Below are 22,163 nucleotides of genomic sequence, written 5' to 3'. Positions count from 1 at the left end.
AGTGTTTCAGTTAGCACTTTCGATAATATCATCACATCCTGTGTTACACAGGAGGTTTTATATACACAGGTATTACGAGAAAAATCACGGCCCACGTCCGAAACGGTCGAGAAATTACAGTTACCGTGTAGGGGTCCCCGGGGGCTCCCCGGAACTTCCAGACCCACAGGAACGAGGAACACAGGAATGTGTGTGTGTGTGTGTGTGTGTGTGTGTCTACACAACAGTGACACTTAGTGATGAAAACCAACCAAACGCTATTTCCGTGCTCGGACACAGCCAGCCAGGGACCCATGGGGACACAGCCAGCCAGAGACACATAAAGCTCCTTAGGAGTCAAAAACCATGATTTATAGAAGCTGAAAAATACATCAAATATGATATATATTTTATTATTTTTTATTTTATTTTTTTAGTTGAACTGTGAAGTGACTGCGAAACTATTGGTCGGTCTGTCTGTCTGTCTGTCTGTCTGTCTGTCTGTCTGTCTGTCTGTCTGTCTGTCTGTAAAGATGTGCTGCATCATCAACACAAGACAATGGAACTTCATATTGTCTCCATGATTTAACTTTTTGTGTTTATTTAGTAAATCAACGTCCAACTTGATTCTACGGCATCACACAAAAGCATCAAAAGTACAGGGGCCCTTGTCCTTGTCAACACAAACATTGTCCTTACACAAACATTAAATGCCATTGAAAATGAATGGCCATTTTTGAGTTTTGTGTAAACACAATCATTCATAAACACAAAAATTGTGTGGCCGGAATGAGATAATGTATGATGATCAGAACGCCCCTCACTTCACACGGGTGTGTTTTTATTTATTTATTATTTATTCCCTGGGGGGGAAACATTTGCAGAAAATAGCGATCTACAAGCATAGATTTTGTGGCAATTGACCCTTGGCTAAACTCCACACCAAAAGCGATTCAAATAGTAAAGCAACCGTTGCTAATGTGGGCATGCTGTGTTGTTGAACACACAGCTTAACGACGGGAAAGTTACACGACTGACCCACCCAGGTGATGACAATCTTACACCACAGGGAGTGCACGGCCTTGAGTCGGTCGGATACACGGTAGTCCAGAATAGGGCTTTCACTTCTAGTGATTTTTACTAGTAGACTAGTTGCCTAGTTGTTTAACACCAGATAAATGGGACAATGGAATAAATAACCGTGGGCGCATCCATGTGCACATCGCGTGAACGTCAGATTAAAAAAATGAAAACATTAAAAAACAATATATATATATATATATATATATATATATATATATATATATATTTAATAATATTTGTGCATTTAAAAACTGTGTACATTGGTGACTATAATCAATGTCTCTTCATGTCTCTCTCTCAACTAAGATGTCTGTGTCATTTTGTATAGCGTTCAGAAAACTCTTCAGAACAGTTTAGATTACAGTGGTTCTCAAAAATAGCAGATCTACAAGCTTGCGGGGTCCGGACAAATACATATGGTTTTGGGAACCACAGATTTAGAAGGCATTTGTAGAATCAGCCTCAGCCAAATGGTGTGCATTGTTGCGTCAGCCTCATCTGAACGGAGAAAAACAACAAAGGATTCGATAAAATGTTTTGAAACTAAAAAGATTAAAAAAAAACATGTAAGAGGAGAAAAGGGAACAGGGAGAGTGAGAGAGTGAGAGATATGTACTGTCAGAATAGTGTGGGAATGTAGCTGAACTTCTCGGAAAACAACAATCTTGTGTCCAGAGGGGATTCCGAGGACGATAACGGGGTTAGGGAGATCAAGGGAACAGCGCTAGTTAAATTAATGTCAATTCCCTCTTGTGGTCAACAGGATTGGCTGAATGACTCCTCTACTCTACTCTGGTTAGAGGCACGACCTCTGGGTTCGATATCCAGCTTGCTGCGGGTTTAAATAAATCTAAGCTTCAATGCCCCGACTTTCATGTCGCACCAAATACTATTCCCGTAAGGGTTGGGGAAGAGGAGTGCTTGTTTTGGTTCAACCCAAAGTCCTTAAAGGGGAATACCACTCAATTTCAACATCGAACTACAGTATGAGTATGTCATTAATATACCTTAGAGTTGTGGAACTCTAAGGTATATTGGAAATAATAAAAAGCAAAAGTCCCCCCCTTCCGTTTAGCCCAGAACTGGAGGTCTAGAGGTCATGTGATCAGTGACATCAGGTCGGTGTACACTTTGGCATGCTTGTGTGTTGAATGCTGCTAAATGCCTAATTGAACTAAATTATACATTCAAAGCATCGGCCACTGTATTACCAGCCAGTGTGTTGTGACAACACTTAACCCCCGCATGTTAATGGCTCTCCAAGGGCGCCCGAAGAAGGTTTTTATTGAGAGGAATTATCTGAATGCGTGGACGGAGTGTGAGAATGGAAAGCAGGATGCTCAACATAACAGCCACTTGAATAATATTAGTGAAGCCACTGCCTTTTGTTGTGTTAATTTAACCTGCACGGCCTGCAGTCTACGATTAGCACACGCATACACACCAATGTGAGTCTACGACTAGCACACGCATACACACCAATAAACTAGCACACGCATACACACCAATGGGAGTCTACGACTAGCACACGCATACACACCAATAGACTAGCACACGCATACACACCAATGTGAGTCTACGACTAGCACACGCATACACACCAATGTGAGTCTACGACTAGCACACGCATACACACCAATAAACTAGCACACGCATACACACCAATGGGAGTCTACGACTAGCACACGCATACACACCAATAGACTAGCACACGCATACACACCAATGGGAGTCTACGACTAGCACACGCATACACACCAATAGACTAGCACACGCATACACACCAATGTGAGTCTACGACTAGCACACGCATACACACCAATAAACTAGCACACGCATACACACCAATGGGAGTCTACGACTAGCACACGCATACACACCAATGGGAGTATCCTCATTGTCCTGCAGTCTACGACTAGCACACTCATACACACCAATGTGTTAATTTAACCTGCACGTCCTGCAGTCTACGACTAGCACATGCATACACACCAATGGGAGTATCCTACGACTAGCACATGCATACACACCAATGGGAGTATCCTACGACTAGCACACGCATACACACCAATGGGAGTATCCTTTTTAGACTTAGATAGCATTTGAAACAGATTTATAGCATGTCATGTAGATAGCACAATAATTGCATTGTATGTAGTCATAGCACATCATAGTACATATGTATAGCATAGTATAGCATATATGTATAGTTAATATGTATAATGTCATTATATAGATATGTTCTAGTTACGTTCTTAGCTTACGCATGCTTCTTGATAAATGCATTTTATATAAGTGATGTATTCCCATACTTTTGTTCTTGCCTAAATGTAAATCGCTCTGGATTAAGAGCGTCTGCTAAATGCCTAAATTGTAAATTGTATCCTCATTGTCGGGTGGAAAGTGGAAATGATGTCCAAAACGGCTACTTTTCAGGAAATGGGGAAAAAAGAATAATCTGTGTTTTCATGGATGCAACATAGTTATTACTTAGTCACAAGCTCTTAATACTTTGCATTTGTTCCATAAATAAAAAACCCACAGACAGATTTAAAGTGTAGGCACCATATTATGTATTTGCAAAACTGTTGACACACGTCTCTCAAAAAAAAAAAAAGGATGTCAACTGTATGTATGTATGTATGTATGTATGTATGTATGTATGTATGTATGTATGTATGCATGCATGTATGTATTTAATTTATTTGATTTGTTTTTTGGGGGGGCGGACACATTTGACATTTGACGTTTATCAACTCAAATGTTCTACAGCTGCCATTTTGCAAAATGGCTTCGGTATGCCTCGATGACGTAACCAGAGGAGGACAGAGTTGTCTCGCTGAAATGCTAACTCGACACGCCCATTTCCTGGTTTAGTCGTCTCAAGCCAAAGTTGAGTTAGACTGGCTGGTGGAACGAGCTGGTGGATGGTGGATGCTGCTGCTGCGTGCTGCATTTTTATTTGACATTCGTCGTATGATGTGTTGAAAATATCAAATCTACAAGCTCACAACACGTCGCAAGGCACCGCGTTGTGAGCTTGTATGTCTGCTATTTTTATTTGTGTGACACAAGTTGAAATATGGAGATACAAGGTTTCTACCCGACAGTAACGATATTCATGATTTAAATCATCACAGTGGTGAATGCTGATGTGGGATAATAGGGTGACCCTTACCCTTCGTCAATGCAGTACTGGCCTTCTCCTCCGGGGGCACGCCAGTCCCTCCATCCTTCCAGAACGGATTCAACTCCAGCTTGTGCAGACCAGCCTTAGAGAGACACACAGACACAGACACAGACACAGACACAGACAGACAGACAGACAGACAGACAGACAGACAGAGATATCATATCACGAGTTGCAAGCAGACATGGAATTTCTTCATTTTAAAAACAGGATCGTGTTTTTTGTGTCCTAAACGTCATTAAAATAGGATCTGGTTACAAAATCTGTGAAGTAGACCTTAATGGTCGAAACTTTAATTGTCCTTAACTCTAAAATAATTCTAAAAACAACCACACTGAGGACCAGGAAAATTGTCCTCATAATGTCCAGTTCTCACAGTCACACACAGTCACACACAGTCACACACACCTCCCCCCACTTTATATAATAAAATAAAACCTAGAATATAATAGAATATTTTTTTTGAATAATTCAAAAAAAGTTATCGATAGTGTAATCACTATAAATATATAGAAAATAGTCTATCGGTGGAAATCTCATACCGTTTGTCCAAAACAGTTACATTTCAGGATTCAAATTAAAAAAGAGCAAAAGTACAGTAGCAGATCCAGATCCACAAGATTCATGCCACGTTTCAAGACACATTTCGAGCGTGCAGATTTGCTACTTGTGATGCTTTTGTGGGACGCTGTAGTACAGGGGTGCCCAAAAGGTAGATCGTGATCTACCAATACATCACAAAGGCTGTGCAGGTAGAACACATGACATGCCCCTAAAAATATATAATTTAAATATACAAAAAAACATATTTTTGCCACAACCACTTGGATTAACGTGACTTGATTGATTGACATCAAGAAAGGCCTGTCAGCTTAATACTACAATGCAATCTTTGTTTTCAAGAGTAGTATTACAACGTTATACAAAACACACTGTACCAATTCCATTTCCTCCCTCTATTTCCCATTCCACATGTGTTTGCCTTATATGTAATGCCAGCACCACTATTCCAAAGCCCCAGCATTGGGATAATAATTGTTTTTGTGAGTAGATCTTGTTGAACGGGTCCTTTTTAAAGTAGCTCTCAAATCAATAAAGTGTGGGCACCCCTGCTGTAGCATGATCAAGCAGAGCATGCATTTACGAAAAAACACTAAAGGTTAGAATATAGAGATAAGAGGTTTCTGATGATAATAGTAATATTATACACTCCATACCGTTTCAATAGCCAGGGCTTTGGCTCTCTCCTCTTCCTTCAGCCGTTCTCTCTCAGCCCTCTTCTCTGTGGTAGACGTTGTGCTCATCGCCAAGAAGTCAAACGTCATCCACTCATCCCTCTATAGGACACAATGATGACACAATGACATGACCTGTGTGTGCGTGCATGTGTGTGTGTACACATACATTTATTATTGTTTAATTAACTAGTTAACTAGTGTAATGAAAACGTTTGCCCCTGCGAGCAGAGCTGCAGTGGGCTTTACTAGGTCCAACACGATTATGACATTTTACGCGACGAATACCTGTCTCTAAAATAATTGCGATTAACGATTAATTTCATTCATTCATTAACGATGCTTTTCTGCCGTTGAACATTGGAACATTATGTTTGGCTTTTAGGCTTCGTAAACTAAAGGTGCACAGGGCAGATATGACACATTACTGTATGTCCTAGCAGTCCTACATCCGAGGGACAGTGCATGTTAGATGTTTTGGAGGAAAAGCCAGCTAGAGAGGCCAGACTGAGATGGTTTGGACATATACAGAGGAGGGATAGTGAGTATATCGGTAGAAGGATGCTGAGTTTCGAACTGCCAGGCTAGAGGAAGACCAAAGAGAAGATGCATGGATGTAGTGAAAGAGGACATGAAGTTAGTTTGTGTGAGAGAAGAGGAGATGGAGGCAGATCATTCGCTGTGGCGACCCCTGAAGGGAACAGCCGAAGCAAACATCATTTAATAACTTTATACTACATTATAGATAGATAGATAGATAGATAGATAGATAGATAGATAGATAGATAGATAGATAGATAGATAGATAGATAGATAGATAGATAGATAGATAGATAGATAGATAGATAGATAGATAGATAATAACTAGATGAAGTGCCACTCTGGGCACAGGTCTCCACCAGGGCAGGTCAGGTTGTGGCCTCCTGGTGGCGCTATAACAGGCCAATGTGAAAAGCGTGGGATATATTCCTCAGTCTAGTAGGAAAGTCTGTGAAAGATTTCACGTAAATTGCATGCTGCGTTCATGATTTGAGGCTTTTTATTCAAAACGGGCCAATCCTGCAAAGTTTGAAAGCCAATGTTAGCCAATTAGGATGGAATATGAAATATCGGACAGATCCGGTTTGAACACATGACTATAGAGATAGTGTGTAACGATTTGCGGGATTTTTGGACAGAATCTGGAGCTGTCTGGAACAAATGCTGTCTGCTCTCTTTTTTAAATGTATCTGTTGTTTTTAAATGTGACAAGCACTATGAATTGCATATAAACTCATTCTGATTTGGCCTTGTTCCCCCAAGATGCCTCAAACATGGGGGGAAATGAAAATGCATTCTACCACTATGAAAAGCCCTGGTCTTACCTGGGCTGAGAGGTCAGGGCTGGGGTCTTCAGCAGGACTCTTGCAGGCTTTAGCAGCCTCTTGTTGTGGCTGAGCCTCCACCCACTCGTCCCCCGAGTCCTGACCGACAACAAACACAATACAAAATGATAAAGTAATGCGTGTATCACGCATGTAATGGCATGTCTATCACGCTGGGCAAGACCTACGCCGTAGAGTGCATTGCTGAAATTTGGCAGAAGTAGCGGGATTTTGGCGGAAGTACCGCTCAAGGAAATGACGTTGGCGCTTTACAAATCTGTTTACATTCTCCGTTAATGGAACAAGTGTTGTGATTGGTCAAAAAAAATATCGTATCCGGGGAAAATGCATCTGAGGATGTTCCGGACCGACACTTCCGGTAATGCAATCCCTGCCAGGCTACCAGGCTTTTCTCTTTACAGATGAGTACGGCTGGGACCGAGGCTACATGTCTATGGGCTGTTAGAACCACGATTCCCAGAATTCTGTTTGAAAAAAAAACCACGAAGGTACCGCTCCAAAATTAATGCTGCAGGATCGTAGCGCCAAGGATATATGAATGCAACAACATCAGAAACGGTATGTATTCACTTTGAATTATATATTTTTAAATACATTTCCGGTATATTTTCGACAGCTGCATTACTTTTTTTGTGTCCCGTTGTACTGCCTGTACTTGTGATGTAAATCATCAATAAAGTATTCAATAAATCAATCAAATAGGGGGCAGGCACTGCAAATAAGATTTAGACAGGTTGGTTCCAGTTCCCACCTCTGAGCTGTCGTCGGATCCATGTCCTGCCTCAGCCTTCCTCTTCTCCTTTTTCCCCTTCTTCTTCTCCTTCTTAGCCTTTTTAGATTTCTTCCCTTTCTTTTTCTTGCTTTTGACAGAGGCCTCCTGTGATGCAATGACAGACAACAAAAGTTCCAAACAGGTCAGTGTTAGTTATGACTATTATGGGACGTATTTAACACCGGATATGACTGAACTAACCACTTAAACCCTCTAGACCAGAGGTTCTCAAAGTGGGGTCCTTGGAGAGGTTCCAGGGGGTCCACAGCAAAAGCTGTTATTTTGGCTGTTTAAAAATAGCAGATCTACAAGCTCTGCAAGCAAATTTAGATCTTTTTTTTAACAGAAATATTCTCTTCTGGGGGTCCCTGACAACACATTTTCAGATGGGGGTCTTCGGCAAATATATGTATCAATTTGGGGGTCCTTGGCATAAGAACTACTGCTCTAGACTTAGTCAACTGGGCCCGAGTTGGCTCTGTACTTAGCACAATTTTTGGCTTATGTTCCCCCCAGCCCCAGAATAGGGTTCTGTGGTTCAAGTGGTAAACACATATTATGACTGTGTATAGTTTGTTCACTCTGTTTGGGGTGACCCATATGGTATTCATTAGCAAAAGGACAGATACAACCAACAGAACCAACAGAACACCAACAGAACACCTATTTTAAGTTATCTCAGACCACACTTGAGTGTTCTGAAGATTTGGTTTACTGAGCGTTGGTATAAATATTATTTACACCTTTGAATTAAAATTAAAATTAAAACACACAACACACGGACATAGACATAACAGTAATTAGACCCCGTATTAATCAATAAACGGGCCTTGTGATGTATTAGAATATGGCTAAATGTTAACTGATAACACTGGGCAACAAATTACAACTTGTATTAAGGTATGAATCAGATGCGTGTGGATCATGGAGTAACCTCCTCTATCTGCTCCAGGCGGAGGTTGATGTCGGGGAGCATCCAAGTGTCCTCCCCTCTCAGCCGCTTCAGCTCCTTCCTCTTCTCCTCCTTCTCATACTGCTCTTTAGCCTGCAGGGGGAGAACCACAATCACAATCACTTTTATTGTCACTTCCATTAAAGAGAACGGTTGCCCCATAGATATATTATAAGAAAGCTAGATGGCTCACCCGCGCTGCTGGCCAATGAGAGCGACGTTGCTACGTGGCGGCCATCTTACAGAGGGGCAGCATAACATTGTGTCTACTGTCTATGGGCAAATACTTTTTAAATAACCATAACTTGCTTAATTTTCAAACGGGGTGGTTTGTTGAGACGTCGGCATACTTATGATTGTATATGATATTTTTATTTTTAAAAAAATAAGCAGATAAGCGTCCTGAATCATAGCCACGTTGATAACATTTGTATTAAACCAACCAGTTTGTAAATCCGTCAAGATTTGAGGGAGTTATGACTGTTTTTGTTTGAGCTGCCATAGAATACTGTACTGTACTGTAGCCCCTCAGCAAGATGGCCACGGGTGAACTACGTAAGAGACTCCGCCTTGAGCCATCTAGCCTTTATATATGTCTATGGGTTGCCCAGCCGGCATGCCCGACTGTGGCAGGTAATGAAACAGTCGGGCAGGCAAAGTTCAGTGCTTACAGGTTGCCACCGGGGGCAAGTGCGTTTGAGTGGGGATTCGCAACAGTCTTTAATTCGCTATAAACACAACACGAGATATCTATCGATAAACACTTGAACGTGAACTTGAACTTGAACGAAACCCCTCGACTCTGTGGACTTCAAAATAAGAGCGATTGTGAAGTTAAAGGAAAGTAAGTGACGGTGGAATTAAAAATTAAGAGATGCTGACCTTAAATATGCTGTTGAAGAATTATGACTTTTCACTGTTGCACACCATTTCTCACTTAGCACACTATGGTGTGAAACCAATCAAGGCGGCGAGGATATGGCAAGTGGTTTGATCGTAACATTCTCTGTAAATGTACGTGGTAAATGTACATGGCCCACCCATCTGACTCAGATGGGTGGAAACTAAAAGCACGAAAGCATCAAAAAATGAACACAAACTACATTTTTTAGTCGATACCATTTTATTCAGACCGAGTACTTTTTCAGACAAGTACTTAATTCTTAGTACCGATACAAGTACTTTATTTTTGTTGAGTAACGCTTATTAGTAACCCTTTTTTGTCATAGATGCAGATGGCTTTTTTGGTGACTTGCTGCAGTGTTGGGTCAGACTTGCTCTCGTTGCATTCGTTCAGCCTAATGTCAATTGGATGTTTTGGCTCTCGGGATACCAGTATCGGTATCGGAACAACTCTACTACATTTTGATCGATTTGTGAGCTTGTAGATCTGCTATTTTGACTGTTCCATGCTACTCCATGTTCTCGAATAAAAATAATAAAGACGAATAACTTTTAAAAAGGTTTTAAAAAAAAGAATAAAAAATAAAAAAATAAAATCTCTAGTCATGTTTGTGTCTCTTACAATGTTTTATTTTCTTGTCATCTCCAAAACACACAAAGGATGAATGGTACAGAGCATAAGCAGTGTGTTTGTGAGTGTGCTTGTGTCATCACAATGCAAACACAGCTGTTCTGCGAAGAGATAGCACACAGCACACGCGTGTGTCTGTGTGTATGTGCTTGCCCATGGGCGCCCGTATGTGTGTGTGTGTGTGCCTTTTCTGGACAGTGATCACATCAACGTGTGATTGTAAAACTGTCCGTTTAATGAAAACCCTAGAACACAAGTTTGGGGCTCTTATCGCATTGGCCAGTATTTGTAAATGCGCTGATTTCCTGTCTGAATTCTAACAGCAGCAACATTCATTCAATGTACACAAGAGACACGTTACATGCGTGTGTGCGCGCGCGCACACACACACACACACACACACACACACACACACACACACACACACACACACACACACACACACACACACACACACACACACACACACACACACACACACACACACACACACACACACACACACACACACACACACACACACACACACACACACACACACACAAACATTCAACATTTTAGGATGGCAGTTTTATGCACACCATTTCTCAAATTCTACTATAATTATGGGGACATCTGGCCCTCACAATTATAGTAATCAAGCACATTCAGGCAGCGCCCCACACATTATAATCACACAACTAGCCTACATGCACATGTATTAAGATACTAGCAGTAGCACCTACACACAGATCATATAATTTGACAGAAAATGGCAGATCGACAAGTTCACAACGAAAGGTTTTGTGCGCTTTTCGATTGGCTAAAACTGAAAATACTAGTATAGGTTTAAGTGATTTAACTCATCTCTCACTCTCTCACACACTGACATATGGCATTGATCATTTTGTCGGGGATACCATATAATTTAAGAATTTCAAACATTATGGCTCTGTCCACTGAATCAAAGGCCTTTGAGAAATCAACAAAGACTAGTGCGAGATCGATGTTGCATAGCTGTGATTCCTCAATAACCCTACATAAGCATAGGATGTGACTCAAAGTGGATCTACCACGTCTAAATCCGTTTTGATTAGGGGATAAGACGATTAAGGAGGAGTTTGTTGTAAAGTTTTGCAGCAATTGGCATTAAGGAAATTCCTCTATAATTATTGGCTAATGAGGTCTCCTTTCTTAGGTGTTGGGATGATCTGTTTTTTATGCCATATAGTCTGAAGGTATGATTGCAGAGACTGAGCAATAGACAGGCCATGGCGAGCGGTGCAAAGTCTGTTTCTCCTAACTCGCCAACATTCAAGTTACATACTTCCACAGTTTAGACAAAAAAAACGAAAAAAAACACAACCTACCACTACCAATATTTACAAGCCTACAAAAAAACAAGCCCAAAGTCACTTGGAATAAGCAGATGTGGCAACACTAGTGAGTGACTACTAGGCTTGTTCAATAAAACAACAGATCGTCTCCGCAGCTACATTCACCCCCTCTCCCTCCTCCTCCTCCTCCTCCCCCCATTGTCCCCTCAGAAACAGTACACCCGAGGATAACAAAGGACCTTTTTCTTTTCTTCTTTTTTTTTTTCAATACTTTTTAAATCAGACGATTTTGCAACCCATTTTTTCACCCAGTGTCAATTATCTAATGTAATCCTGGGTGCTACACTTCCTCTGCCAACCTGGGGGGGCAGCGGACTGAACTCATGCTTCCTTCTATGCATGAGGAGTCCAAGCTGCTTCTTTTCATTTCACCTGACAGGGGGAGTTTCCCCGGACAGACGTAGCGCGTGGAAGGAACACGTTATTCCGACCAGTTCCTTTTCCCTCCATCAGGCGCCCCGGCTGGCCAGGGGGAGGTAGTTTAAAGACCAGGATTACTGCATGTTTTTTGTGAGGGTACCTAACCTAGGGGACACGGGAGAACATGCAAACTCCACACAGAAAGGCCCCTTCGCCAACCCCGCCTCGGGTATGGGCACTGATGTCTGATGACGCAGAGGAGAGAACACGCCCACAGTGTCCCCAGCGGGAATCAAACCCAGGACCTTCTAGCTGTGAGGCGACAGCACTACCGACTGTGCCACCGTGCCCCCTAAGGGGAAAAGGATCTTTTTCCACAGAGGAACTGGACAAAATCTTTCTACTAGAGGCTTGCATATTTTACATATGAACATAAAAAGCCTAAAATGCCACTCCAAGATTTCGGAAATTAGAACAATGTTTGGAAAGGGAAAAGTGGACATTCTCTCATTTTCAGAGACTAAATTGGCTTGGTCTGGGTTGAAGATCATTTTCCCAAAAGCCAAACCCCTAATAATAACAGCACTATACAGACCCCCAGACCAAAATCTTTTTTACGACCACATTGAAGAGGACATAACAGCAAATTTTATTAGGAGATTATAATACCCAGATTCACCAGTAAGACACTCGCATTTTCAAGTCATTTACCAGATTCTGTAACCTACATAGCCTCACTCAACTCATAAAACACATCTCACTCCACCATTGACCTAATTTTGACATCCGACACCACTAAAATCACACAAAGTGGGGTAATCAAAAACAGCTTAAGCGACCACAACATCATTTTTTGCACCCGTAAAATTCACAGATGAGCAGTTCACTATCACACCACTGTCAAAAACAGATCAATTAATCAATATTCCAGTGAAGCTCTCACAGCAGCTCTGTGACCAGCTCTCTCCACCCGCTCCCTCAGGTCAAGCACTGCCAACCAACTGGAACCCCACAAGTCCAACAAGTGAACTTTGAGTACCTTGAAAAGCGCTATATAATTTGTATGCATTTATAATGTATTATTATTATAATAACATGAACCTTGGTTGAAGGTTCAAGGTCCCATCTTGCAATGGGTCTGGTCCACAATAGAGCGTCTCAGTCCCGCCCCCTACCCTGGACCAGGAAATGATTCTCCGTTCATTTTCCTCATAGACATTTATTAAAGTATTTATTTAAAGACGGTTATGCCGCGGACAAAGCCAACTCGAGTCGTGACAAATCATGACAACAAACACAAATTTTTGGGCCGAACAAATAATTAGAAAGAAGAAAAAAACGGCAGGTTACAACACTTTTTTTGTTGTTTTTCTTCTTTGTAATTATTTGTTTGGTCCAAAATATTGTTTGTGTTGTCATGAGTTGTCACGACTCGAGTTGGCTTTGTCCGCGGCGTAACCGTCTTTAAATAAATACTTTAAGAAATGTCTATGGGAAAAATGCATTGAGATTCATTTCCTGGTCCAGGCCAGGGTAGGGGGCGGGACTGCGACGCTCTATATTCGATACAGCACCAAGACAGAAGACACCCATGTACCTGTCTAAATACTTCCTTAATGTCAACGAAGTCCACACCCATAACACCAGAGGGAGCTCAACAAATCATGTGCAACCCAGATTCGGCACAAATAAGGGACTAAATTATTTTCGCTCTTATGCCACCAAAATGTGTAACGCCCTACCAACAGTCATTAAGACATGCAAATCCCATGACTCCTTCAAAACCGCTCTCAAAAGGGCACCTACGGACGGCTGCAATTCGAAACTGGCCCCGTAAAACCTGAATCCCCCACCCACCCCTTTTTCCCCTCACTGTATGTTTTTTTCCCTTTTTACCTCCTCTATGATAATTTCCTGTTTTTGGCTATATAGACTATTTGTACGTCTCTAATTGTTATGATGAATCGAACATGTGGGCCCTATTGTAAACAAGTGTAATACTTTATGGTGTCGTCCACAGTTAACAGTTTTGTATTGAGTTGTGCTTGAAATGTACTGTAATTCTCCAATCTGTTAATAAATTCATCAATCAATCATGAAAAAAAAAAAAAAAAGTTGTCCTTTAATCACACCACCTGCCAATTGTGTGCTCCATACATTTGTGTTTCCCTGGTCAATTGGTGATGATGTTTATGCTTCCCAAAGGAAGTTTTGATAAATGAAGTCCAGCTGTCATTCTGTGCCCCCTCGCCCGGACAGCATCGTGTCCGTGTGCAGCAGCAGCAGCTCGTGAAAAAGTGATATTTGACTAAACAAACGGTTTTCTGACAGATCTTTGACATGGATGGGAAACTATAAGACAATATCTGACTTCAAGTCTTTGGATTTTTGTATTGAGTGAGTACACCGAATACATTTATGCCACGCATAATGTCTCTTTGCAAACCGCGAGCGGATACGAGTGTAATAGGTATATGGAATATAGGCTATGTCTAGTGTGGACAACTGGACATATGTATTGAGTATAGTTAGCACTTGTGCTACAACACTTAAGCAGTGCTTGTGGTCCGTCCAATGTGACTGTGATGCCCCAGTCAAAGTCGAATAAATAAACATTGCCACATTCGTGCGTGAACGGCTCGTACCTTTTGGAGTGCATCTTGGCGAGCATTCCGTTTAGAATCCTTTCTGTCTTTAATGCTGCTAGTACTTTCAAAACTACCTCCGAACGTCGCCATGACACTGCCGTACAGCTGTGTGTGTTCCTCGGGTGTCGTAAAGCACTTACGTCACGTCACGGGGATTGTGGGTATAGTAGTCCAGAGCTAGCCGCAATTTGCAACTCTAGATTTTTTTTATAATGGGATGAATCTAGAGTTGCAATACCCTCCATTGACTCCCCACTCATCCATTTGCGTTTGCGATCTGCTTGTCTTAAACGATGTTAAACTCACCAACATTGCAGCTGTAGTCCAAGCTTGAATTATCCTCTTTCAATCTGCCAAGCTTGTTTTTCATAAAAATCCCCCGTAGACATGTTATGAGCTGGTTATGAGCTACCTTCTGTCAAGAAGAAGAAATGTTGGAGTTTGGAAGCGCTCGTTTTTATTAAGGGGTCGCACTGCTGCCTCCTGCATTATGTGCAAATGCGAAACAGATGCATGCAGGGCCGTTCAGTGACTTACGACGAGCGCTTCCAAACTCCATCACTTGCACAGAATGTCTTGACAGAAAGTAGCTCATAACATGTCTACGGGGGATTTTTATGAAAAACAAGCTCGGCAGATTGAAAGAGGATAATTCAAGCTTGGACTACAGCTGCAATGTTGGTGAGTTTAACGTCGTTTAAGACAAGCAGAAGATCGCAAACGCAAATGGATGAGTGGGGAGTCAATGGAGGGTATTGCAACTCTAGATTCATCCCATTATAAAACTATCTAGAGTTGCAAATTGCGACTAGTCCAGAGCCAGAGAGAGTGAAGCAGAAGGGAGAAAATAAGAAATCACCCCCCAACAACACATTAAAGTGCCCATAGTTAGTTAACTAAAGTCTGAGGATACTAGGAGTCCATTTGGTTACATTATACTTAGTTTGTAGGCTACTCTGGACACCAAAACGGACTGTGAAGGTCAGGACGTCAACACCTGACCACGCCCCATATGATGTCACCATATAGCCACGAGATACCCCTCCCCGAGTTAGAACCATGTTAGAACCACAACCTCCCATATATGAAATGGATTGTTGTGAAATTTTATTTCGGGGCAAATTCCAATACCGCAACTTTCACACTCGCTCACTCCCCTCGTGTCCTCCACTCGGCTCCACTCGCCTCCTTGATGGAGCACATTAACAATTGGAACCTTAACCATTTCCGGGTCAAGCTGGAATGCCCCCGAGTGACCGAGTGGGAGTGAGCGAGTGGCCGAGATTTTGGGTACATGGAATTTGGCTTCCTGTAGTCCACTCAGAGAGAGAGATCTATGGGCTGGATCCAGGACAGGTATGACCCAGGTGTCTACCCTACATCACCAAAGAGTCAGAATGTAATTTACCTAAAGCAATACTGAGATAGTTTGTGTGGTGAGGACTCCTTTACTTTCTCTCATTACAAGAAAAACATAAATTCCTGTCTAATATGCTGTTACTGCATTGCCTAGGATGCTATTAAACAATATCCAGTAGTGGTTGTATGGAGTTATCTATACAGTTTTATTTCAAATAAGATTTCTTTAGACACACCCATCCCCTGAAAAAGACAAATTATAGGTACCGGTAATTCTGAATGGGAGGTGATAGGTGATAGTAAGGCATAAGTTAATGATGATCATCATTATTGGGGAGGGAAAGTCCAGAATATGAATAACCCAATAGTGTAGTTGATCTAAAATGTACCTACACAAACAAGATATATAGCCTATGGCATAACTATGATTTTGTCTTCATTCTTCATGTAGGCCCTAAGTAAAAACAAACCATCAGTATCTCCTACCTAAATCCCAGTTTGAGCTTGTCGATATGACCAATTAACCCTTGGAAGACACACACATTAATCACTCCTCCTCAATCTGTTTATTTGATTAAATTTGTCTTGATATTTGTACCACTACTTTGTTGCCGCTCTGATGAATTGAAAATGGTGGACCCTGTTGTAAACAAGTGTAATGCTTTCTTTATCAGTGTCTCGTCCAAGTGGAATTTTTGAACATAACACACACAAAGTCACTTGTTGGAGCCGTTAGAAATTAGAATCCCCTCAAAAATAATCAAATAAATGATGGTCCCTGATTGAATATTATCTGCCCCTGTGCAGATAATATTTAGTGCCCCCCCATAGCGCGGGCGCGACCGACCCCAAACACAATAGAACAAGAATAGGCATATACCGATCTATCTATCTATCTATCTATCTATCTATCTATCTATAAATGCACCAATTCTCTGTCTGTCCGTGTGTATGTCTGTGTGTGTGTGTACTTCCACGTAACTTGAGAACTGTTAGCCCCACCGACTTTAAATTCGACACACGCGTTCCACACCACAGCAGGAAGTGCAGTCAGTGCCCAATGTCGAGTTGGTCTGACCCACGGTTGTCCAGAACCGCCCCAAAAATGCCTCTGCCCGGGCCCCTGCCCATCGTCCATATATGGAACTGACCTCTTCTGACCTCACAACACTCCATATTTGGGCATTCCTGATACAGAACTCCACAAGCTGGCTGCATATACTCCATATTTGGGCATGTCTTACAAAGAACTCCATATATGGGCATAAAAGGGAAACAGACATAATATCTGGGTGGGGCCAGTGCCCAATGGGCACCGCTGTAGAGGCTCCAGTGCCCAACAGGCAGAGGCCCCACGGGCACCATTCTAGTAGCCCTAATGCTTTGGCAAAGCATGGGCTATGGACCAGAGCTAGCCTAATGTGTAACATTAGTTATCCTGAACAAGGATCGAATCCAGTACAATAAATTACATGAATGCAAACAGAATATGATTGGATTTTTATTTAAAAATCCACAAACAAAAGTGCAGTAGGGGACGAGATTTAGCGGACATTTGACCTGAATTCACCTTTCATTGTCAATGGCAAATCTTGACACGTGTGGGGACAAAAGCTGTATATAGGAGTGGCCCTTTTGGTTTTTTTGACGTTGAGAATCAGTGGCCTTAACGGAATGCTTCAATGTGAAGAAACTATTCTTTAGAAAGAATAAACAGCTTTGCCAACAGAAACAACAATGCCGCCCAGGCTGTGGCGTAACCGTCTGGGCACCCGACTGGTAATCCGGTCGCAGTGTGCCGCGGGTTCGACTCCCGAGCCCGACACGGCCTTTACTGCATGTCTTCCCCCATCTCTCTCTCCCGTTTCTGTACCTTCAAAAAAACCAATAAAAGGCGTAAGCCGCAAAAAAATATCTTAAAAAAAGAAAAAGAAAAAAAAAGAAACAACAATGCCTTCACCACCCCCCATAGGCCATTGTTGGACACCTCTCTGGCCAGGAAGGTGACATCATCTTCAAAACCATCTCTGCCGCTGAAGAACCTAAAACCCTCATCTGGAGTAGAGCTTGTGAAGAAGTAATACTGGCCTTCTCCTCGTTCTCCTCTTTTACCTCTTTTACCTCTTTTACCTCTTTTACCATATAGGTCATACGTTAACCTTTTGTTGTCGTCTGACAGCACCCCATAAGCTTCGGACAGTTCCTTGAACTTCCTTTCTGCGTCCGGCTGGTTTTCAGGGTTTTTGTCTGGATGACATTTCAAAGCCTGTTTTCGGTATGCCTTTCTGATGTCGTCTTTTGTTGCGTTACTCTGGACACCCAGAGAGTGGTAATAGTCACCCATGGCTGTGTCCCGCTGTACTGGTCTAATAATGACTGTCTGTATTTATACTACAAAACTTTAAGTGGGTGTGTCACAGCACTGCGCACTGATTGGACTTTGCGTAGATGTCACGGTTGCTGTGGTAGCATTCATAAACAAGCCGAGTCGTTTGTTTGTGGATTCTACCATAGCAACCATGACATCAACGCAAAGACCAATCAGGCTACGAGGCGAGCTGTCGAGAAGAGCCAGTCTGACTAATCTCGCAATCTGCTTCACTCTGATCAGCACCAATTTAATTTCATATTGTTTCATATCTCTACTGATCGCCTTGAAAAACGGCATCATAGTTTACATTAATCACGCAACAGGTGTGTGTGGCAGAAATTTAATAGTTTAATCTTTGTTTTCAGTGTGTAGAAATGACCTCTGCCAACAGTCTCCTGTATGAAGAGCAGTTCCTGTGTTCTATCTGTCTGAATGTGTTCACTGATCCAGTCAGCACTCCATGTGGACACAACTACTGCAAAACCTGTACCACACGTTACTGGGACACTAATGATGTGTGTCAGTGTCCACTGTGCAACAACACTTTCTGTAAGAGACCAGAAGTCTTTGTCAACAATTTTGTTTCTGAGATGGCTGCCTGATCAGTTCAGGAAGTCACTGCAGCTGAAAAAATGAAAAAACAAGGCCAAGGTCAAGACCCCGACTCCTGCTTGGTGTGTCAGATAAAAGGAAATTGTTGAGTTAAAGAAGAGAAGCTCTCACAAACTGAAGACCACCTCAACACATCCTGCAGAACATCATATGAACCTGATCCAGTCCTGAACCTGAACACCCCGCCTCTGCCAAACAAGGACTGGACAAAGGTCAATGGCTGGGTTTCCCGAACGCATTTAGTGTAAGACTTGTAGTGCCGCACATGCTCAGATGCCCGCTAGGCTGCACACAGAAGCCTGTGAACATAGACATTCCGTGCATAGATGTGCCACGCAATGGTAGGCCGCCTGAGGCCTGGTATGGTAGCTTGTAGGTCTGCTATTTTTGAAAAATCGTGAAAATAATTATTATTAAATTATTTTCAATAATTTGGGGACCCCCTATAATAATTTGGCGACCCCCCGAGGGGTCGCGACCCATGGGTTGAGAACCCCTGCTCTACAGCTGGGCACCGGTCTTCGGTCTAGTAGTTATAACTCTGGGGTAACACTCAGTACAAGTCCACTACCCAGCTGCAGTAGACTGCTTGTCTGCCTTGCTTCGGAATGTTGAAAACAATGTGGATAGACTTGTTTTCATGTCACGTTGGCGAGAGGTAAAAGTTTGTCTTCCAACTACTTCCTGTACTCTTCATCTTCGCCTATATGGAGATGATGAGTGAAGGCTAGGTCCGAGGCTACCTATGGGGTCAGGACACATCTGATGATCTGAACTGTCATAACTGCGTCTGTCATAACTGCGTCTGTTGATGATGCTTAAGGGCATCACCAACCACGAGACGTGGACTTTCCTTTTTATCCAATGAAAGAAGAACTACAAAACATGATTCCATGTTTCATATATGTCTGTACACTGTATAGAGGGCATGCGCATGCATAAAGAGAATGGCAGATCGAGTGGCCAATCGAGTGGTAGTGGAAAAGTGAGTGGATGTCGTTTAATTCAATCCAATAGGACTTTTCTGTTTGGATGTATGGGCTGTCAAGGCCACAACATAGTTTTTTGACTCTCAGTAGGCGTTCCCGCATAACTTCCGCATATGATGATGCCACGTGCATACCCTCTATTCTCTCCATTCAGAAGATCAATTTTGTAATTGTAACTAATATTCTATCTATGAGAAGATAATTTGTGAATCTTGTAATACAACACTGAATTATTACTAAAACTAAACTAAAGAATGTAAAACCATGTAGGACCACTTCATCACTTTTCAACTTCTCTTCCTATAATTGGTCCTAACTAATGTTCATGATAAAATACCACCATTTTTTCCTACTCAGTCTGTGTCTCATAGGAAGGCTTTGGGCAGTTCAGAAACCCGTCCACCAGTTCACCATCGATGGTGAATCCAAGCTAATAGAAACGGCAGGCTTTCTTTTCCTGAAAAGTTGTAATGCAAAAGTTGAAGCCATCGTTCTCACAATAATAAAAATCTAAATATATTTTAAAACAAATCTTGTTTAAAAAAAAATCTGCCTAATGATGATGTCACTGGTGGACGGGTGTCCGAACTGCCCAAAGCCCTCCTATGAGACACAGACTGAGTAGGAAAACAATGGTGGTGTTTTATCATGAACATTAGTGAGGACCAATAAAAGAGATGTTGAAAAGTGGTGAAGTGGTCCTTTAATCTGCGTCGTCTGCATCTCACTTATTTCAGGTTAGAACTGGTACAACTGGTACGTTTTTCAAAAGGGTTTTAAATGTAAATTTAAAGGTCTCATCTTTGGGCATTTATTTCATTACACTGGTAATAAAAAAATCCTATCAGTAACGACCCTGTGATTGCGTGTATTCACGTTATTATGGATAGTGCAAGATACTTTTTGGATGACTTTCTATTTTTTGTTTTCTGTTTTAGTGTCACTGGTCTTATTGCTGTAGCCTATCTTACAGTACTTCTCTTGATTACACTGCATCTGTATTTAACTGCTGTGCTGCCTCTGGTGACTGAAAATGTAACATTAATGGCAGTTTGGTCTCAGCTAATTTCAACGAACTGCAGAAAAAAACAGGACATTAAATGCAAATGTGTTATTATACAATTACAATTTAGGCATTTAGCAGAATTGCTCTTAATACAGAGCGACTTATACGTAAGAACAACACAAGGTAATACATCAACCGCATAGCCATCTAGGATCATATTCATAAATAAATCAAGAACCTATTATCCGACATCTGTCAACAGTGGAATATCCGTACATTGAAACTATAACATAATGACCTGGCAAGCTGTGGCATTTGTCTATATAACATGCTATCCAAATTACATATTTTAGCCTTTGCATAAGCCTGCAAGGTCATCAAGGCTAGGGCAAGTGCTATGGACAGTGCTACAGGCGATAACATGACAGCATTAAGATCAATGAAAGAATGACAAAGGAATGGCAATAATCAGAGCGTTTCTGTAATGTTTGTAATGTTTCCTCTACATAAATGTCATGACACAAAAGGTATTGGGCTACTTCATACAGCATTAAACAGGGTATCATAATCCATCCTGTCTGTCTGTCTGTTTTTGCCCAAATGTTCTAGTGTTAACACAGACAAACACAATTAACCAGCAAATGAAATATTCACAACACACAAGCTTTAGAATCAATATTTGCAGCATACCACAAGTCTTCAGGGATAGCACCGGTACATTGTGAAAATCGTTTCAATAAGATCTGTTGACACTTGCGGGCTGAACATTTGAAATGCATTGGCAGTCAACCTGATCAATAGCATTTGCCTGGAGCGATAGGCTAATATCTTGAACCCTTTAATTATATTTCCAAATCCAAATGTCAAGCAGCTACCTGCTGCTGTAGTCGCAACAACTGCAATCAATCAATCAATTGCACACGCACACACACACACACACACACACACACACACACACACACACACACACACACACACACACACACACACACACACACACACACACACACACACACACACACACACACACACTTTCTCTCGCATACTTCTGTATAAACACAATCAATAGATAAACCACCAAACAGTGGCCAGAATCTCTTAGCTTCTGTTGTGATGCTCCTATCACAGACTAGTCTGTCTCTCCAGAGGGATGAGGAAGGCACGGGGCTCGTTTACCAGGAGCCTTCCTATACCAGAGCTCAAGAACCCATCAGCCCTTAGGATTGATGTTCTATTTACTGCTGAGAGTCAGATTTGAACCACATTGTTGTGGTGTTGGAGATGTCAGTCACTAAACCTTTTTCTGGAATCA

At 41.8% G+C, this 22,163-nt stretch overlaps 1 protein-coding gene across 1 annotated transcript in view; it reads right to left on the bottom strand.

The window, feature by feature from the left end:
• Window positions 1-14,636, bottom strand: part of cwf19l2 (CWF19 like cell cycle control factor 2) — a 48,815-nt gene extending 34,179 nt beyond the window's left edge. Inside the window, exons 1-6 of the mRNA XM_079513833.1 lie at window positions 14,512-14,636; window positions 8,579-8,689; window positions 7,624-7,749; window positions 6,852-6,950; window positions 5,470-5,589; window positions 4,241-4,334 (exon numbers count right to left, since the gene is read on the bottom strand). Of these exons, the coding sequence (XP_079369959.1) occupies window positions 4,241-4,334; window positions 5,470-5,589; window positions 6,852-6,950; window positions 7,624-7,749; window positions 8,579-8,689; window positions 14,512-14,604 (643 nt within the window). The 5' untranslated portion in view covers window positions 14,605-14,636. The remainder of the gene's footprint in view (window positions 1-4,240; window positions 4,335-5,469; window positions 5,590-6,851; window positions 6,951-7,623; window positions 7,750-8,578; window positions 8,690-14,511) is intronic.
• Window positions 14,637-22,163: the final 7,527 nt, after the last annotated feature.

This window comes from Electrona antarctica, assembly GCF_951216825.1.
Source record: "Electrona antarctica genome assembly, chromosome: 11".
Lineage (NCBI taxonomy): Eukaryota > Metazoa > Chordata > Actinopteri > Myctophiformes > Myctophidae > Electrona > Electrona antarctica.
Note: the sequence above shows the minus strand (reverse complement) of the source record. Positions and strands in the feature narration are given on the sequence as shown.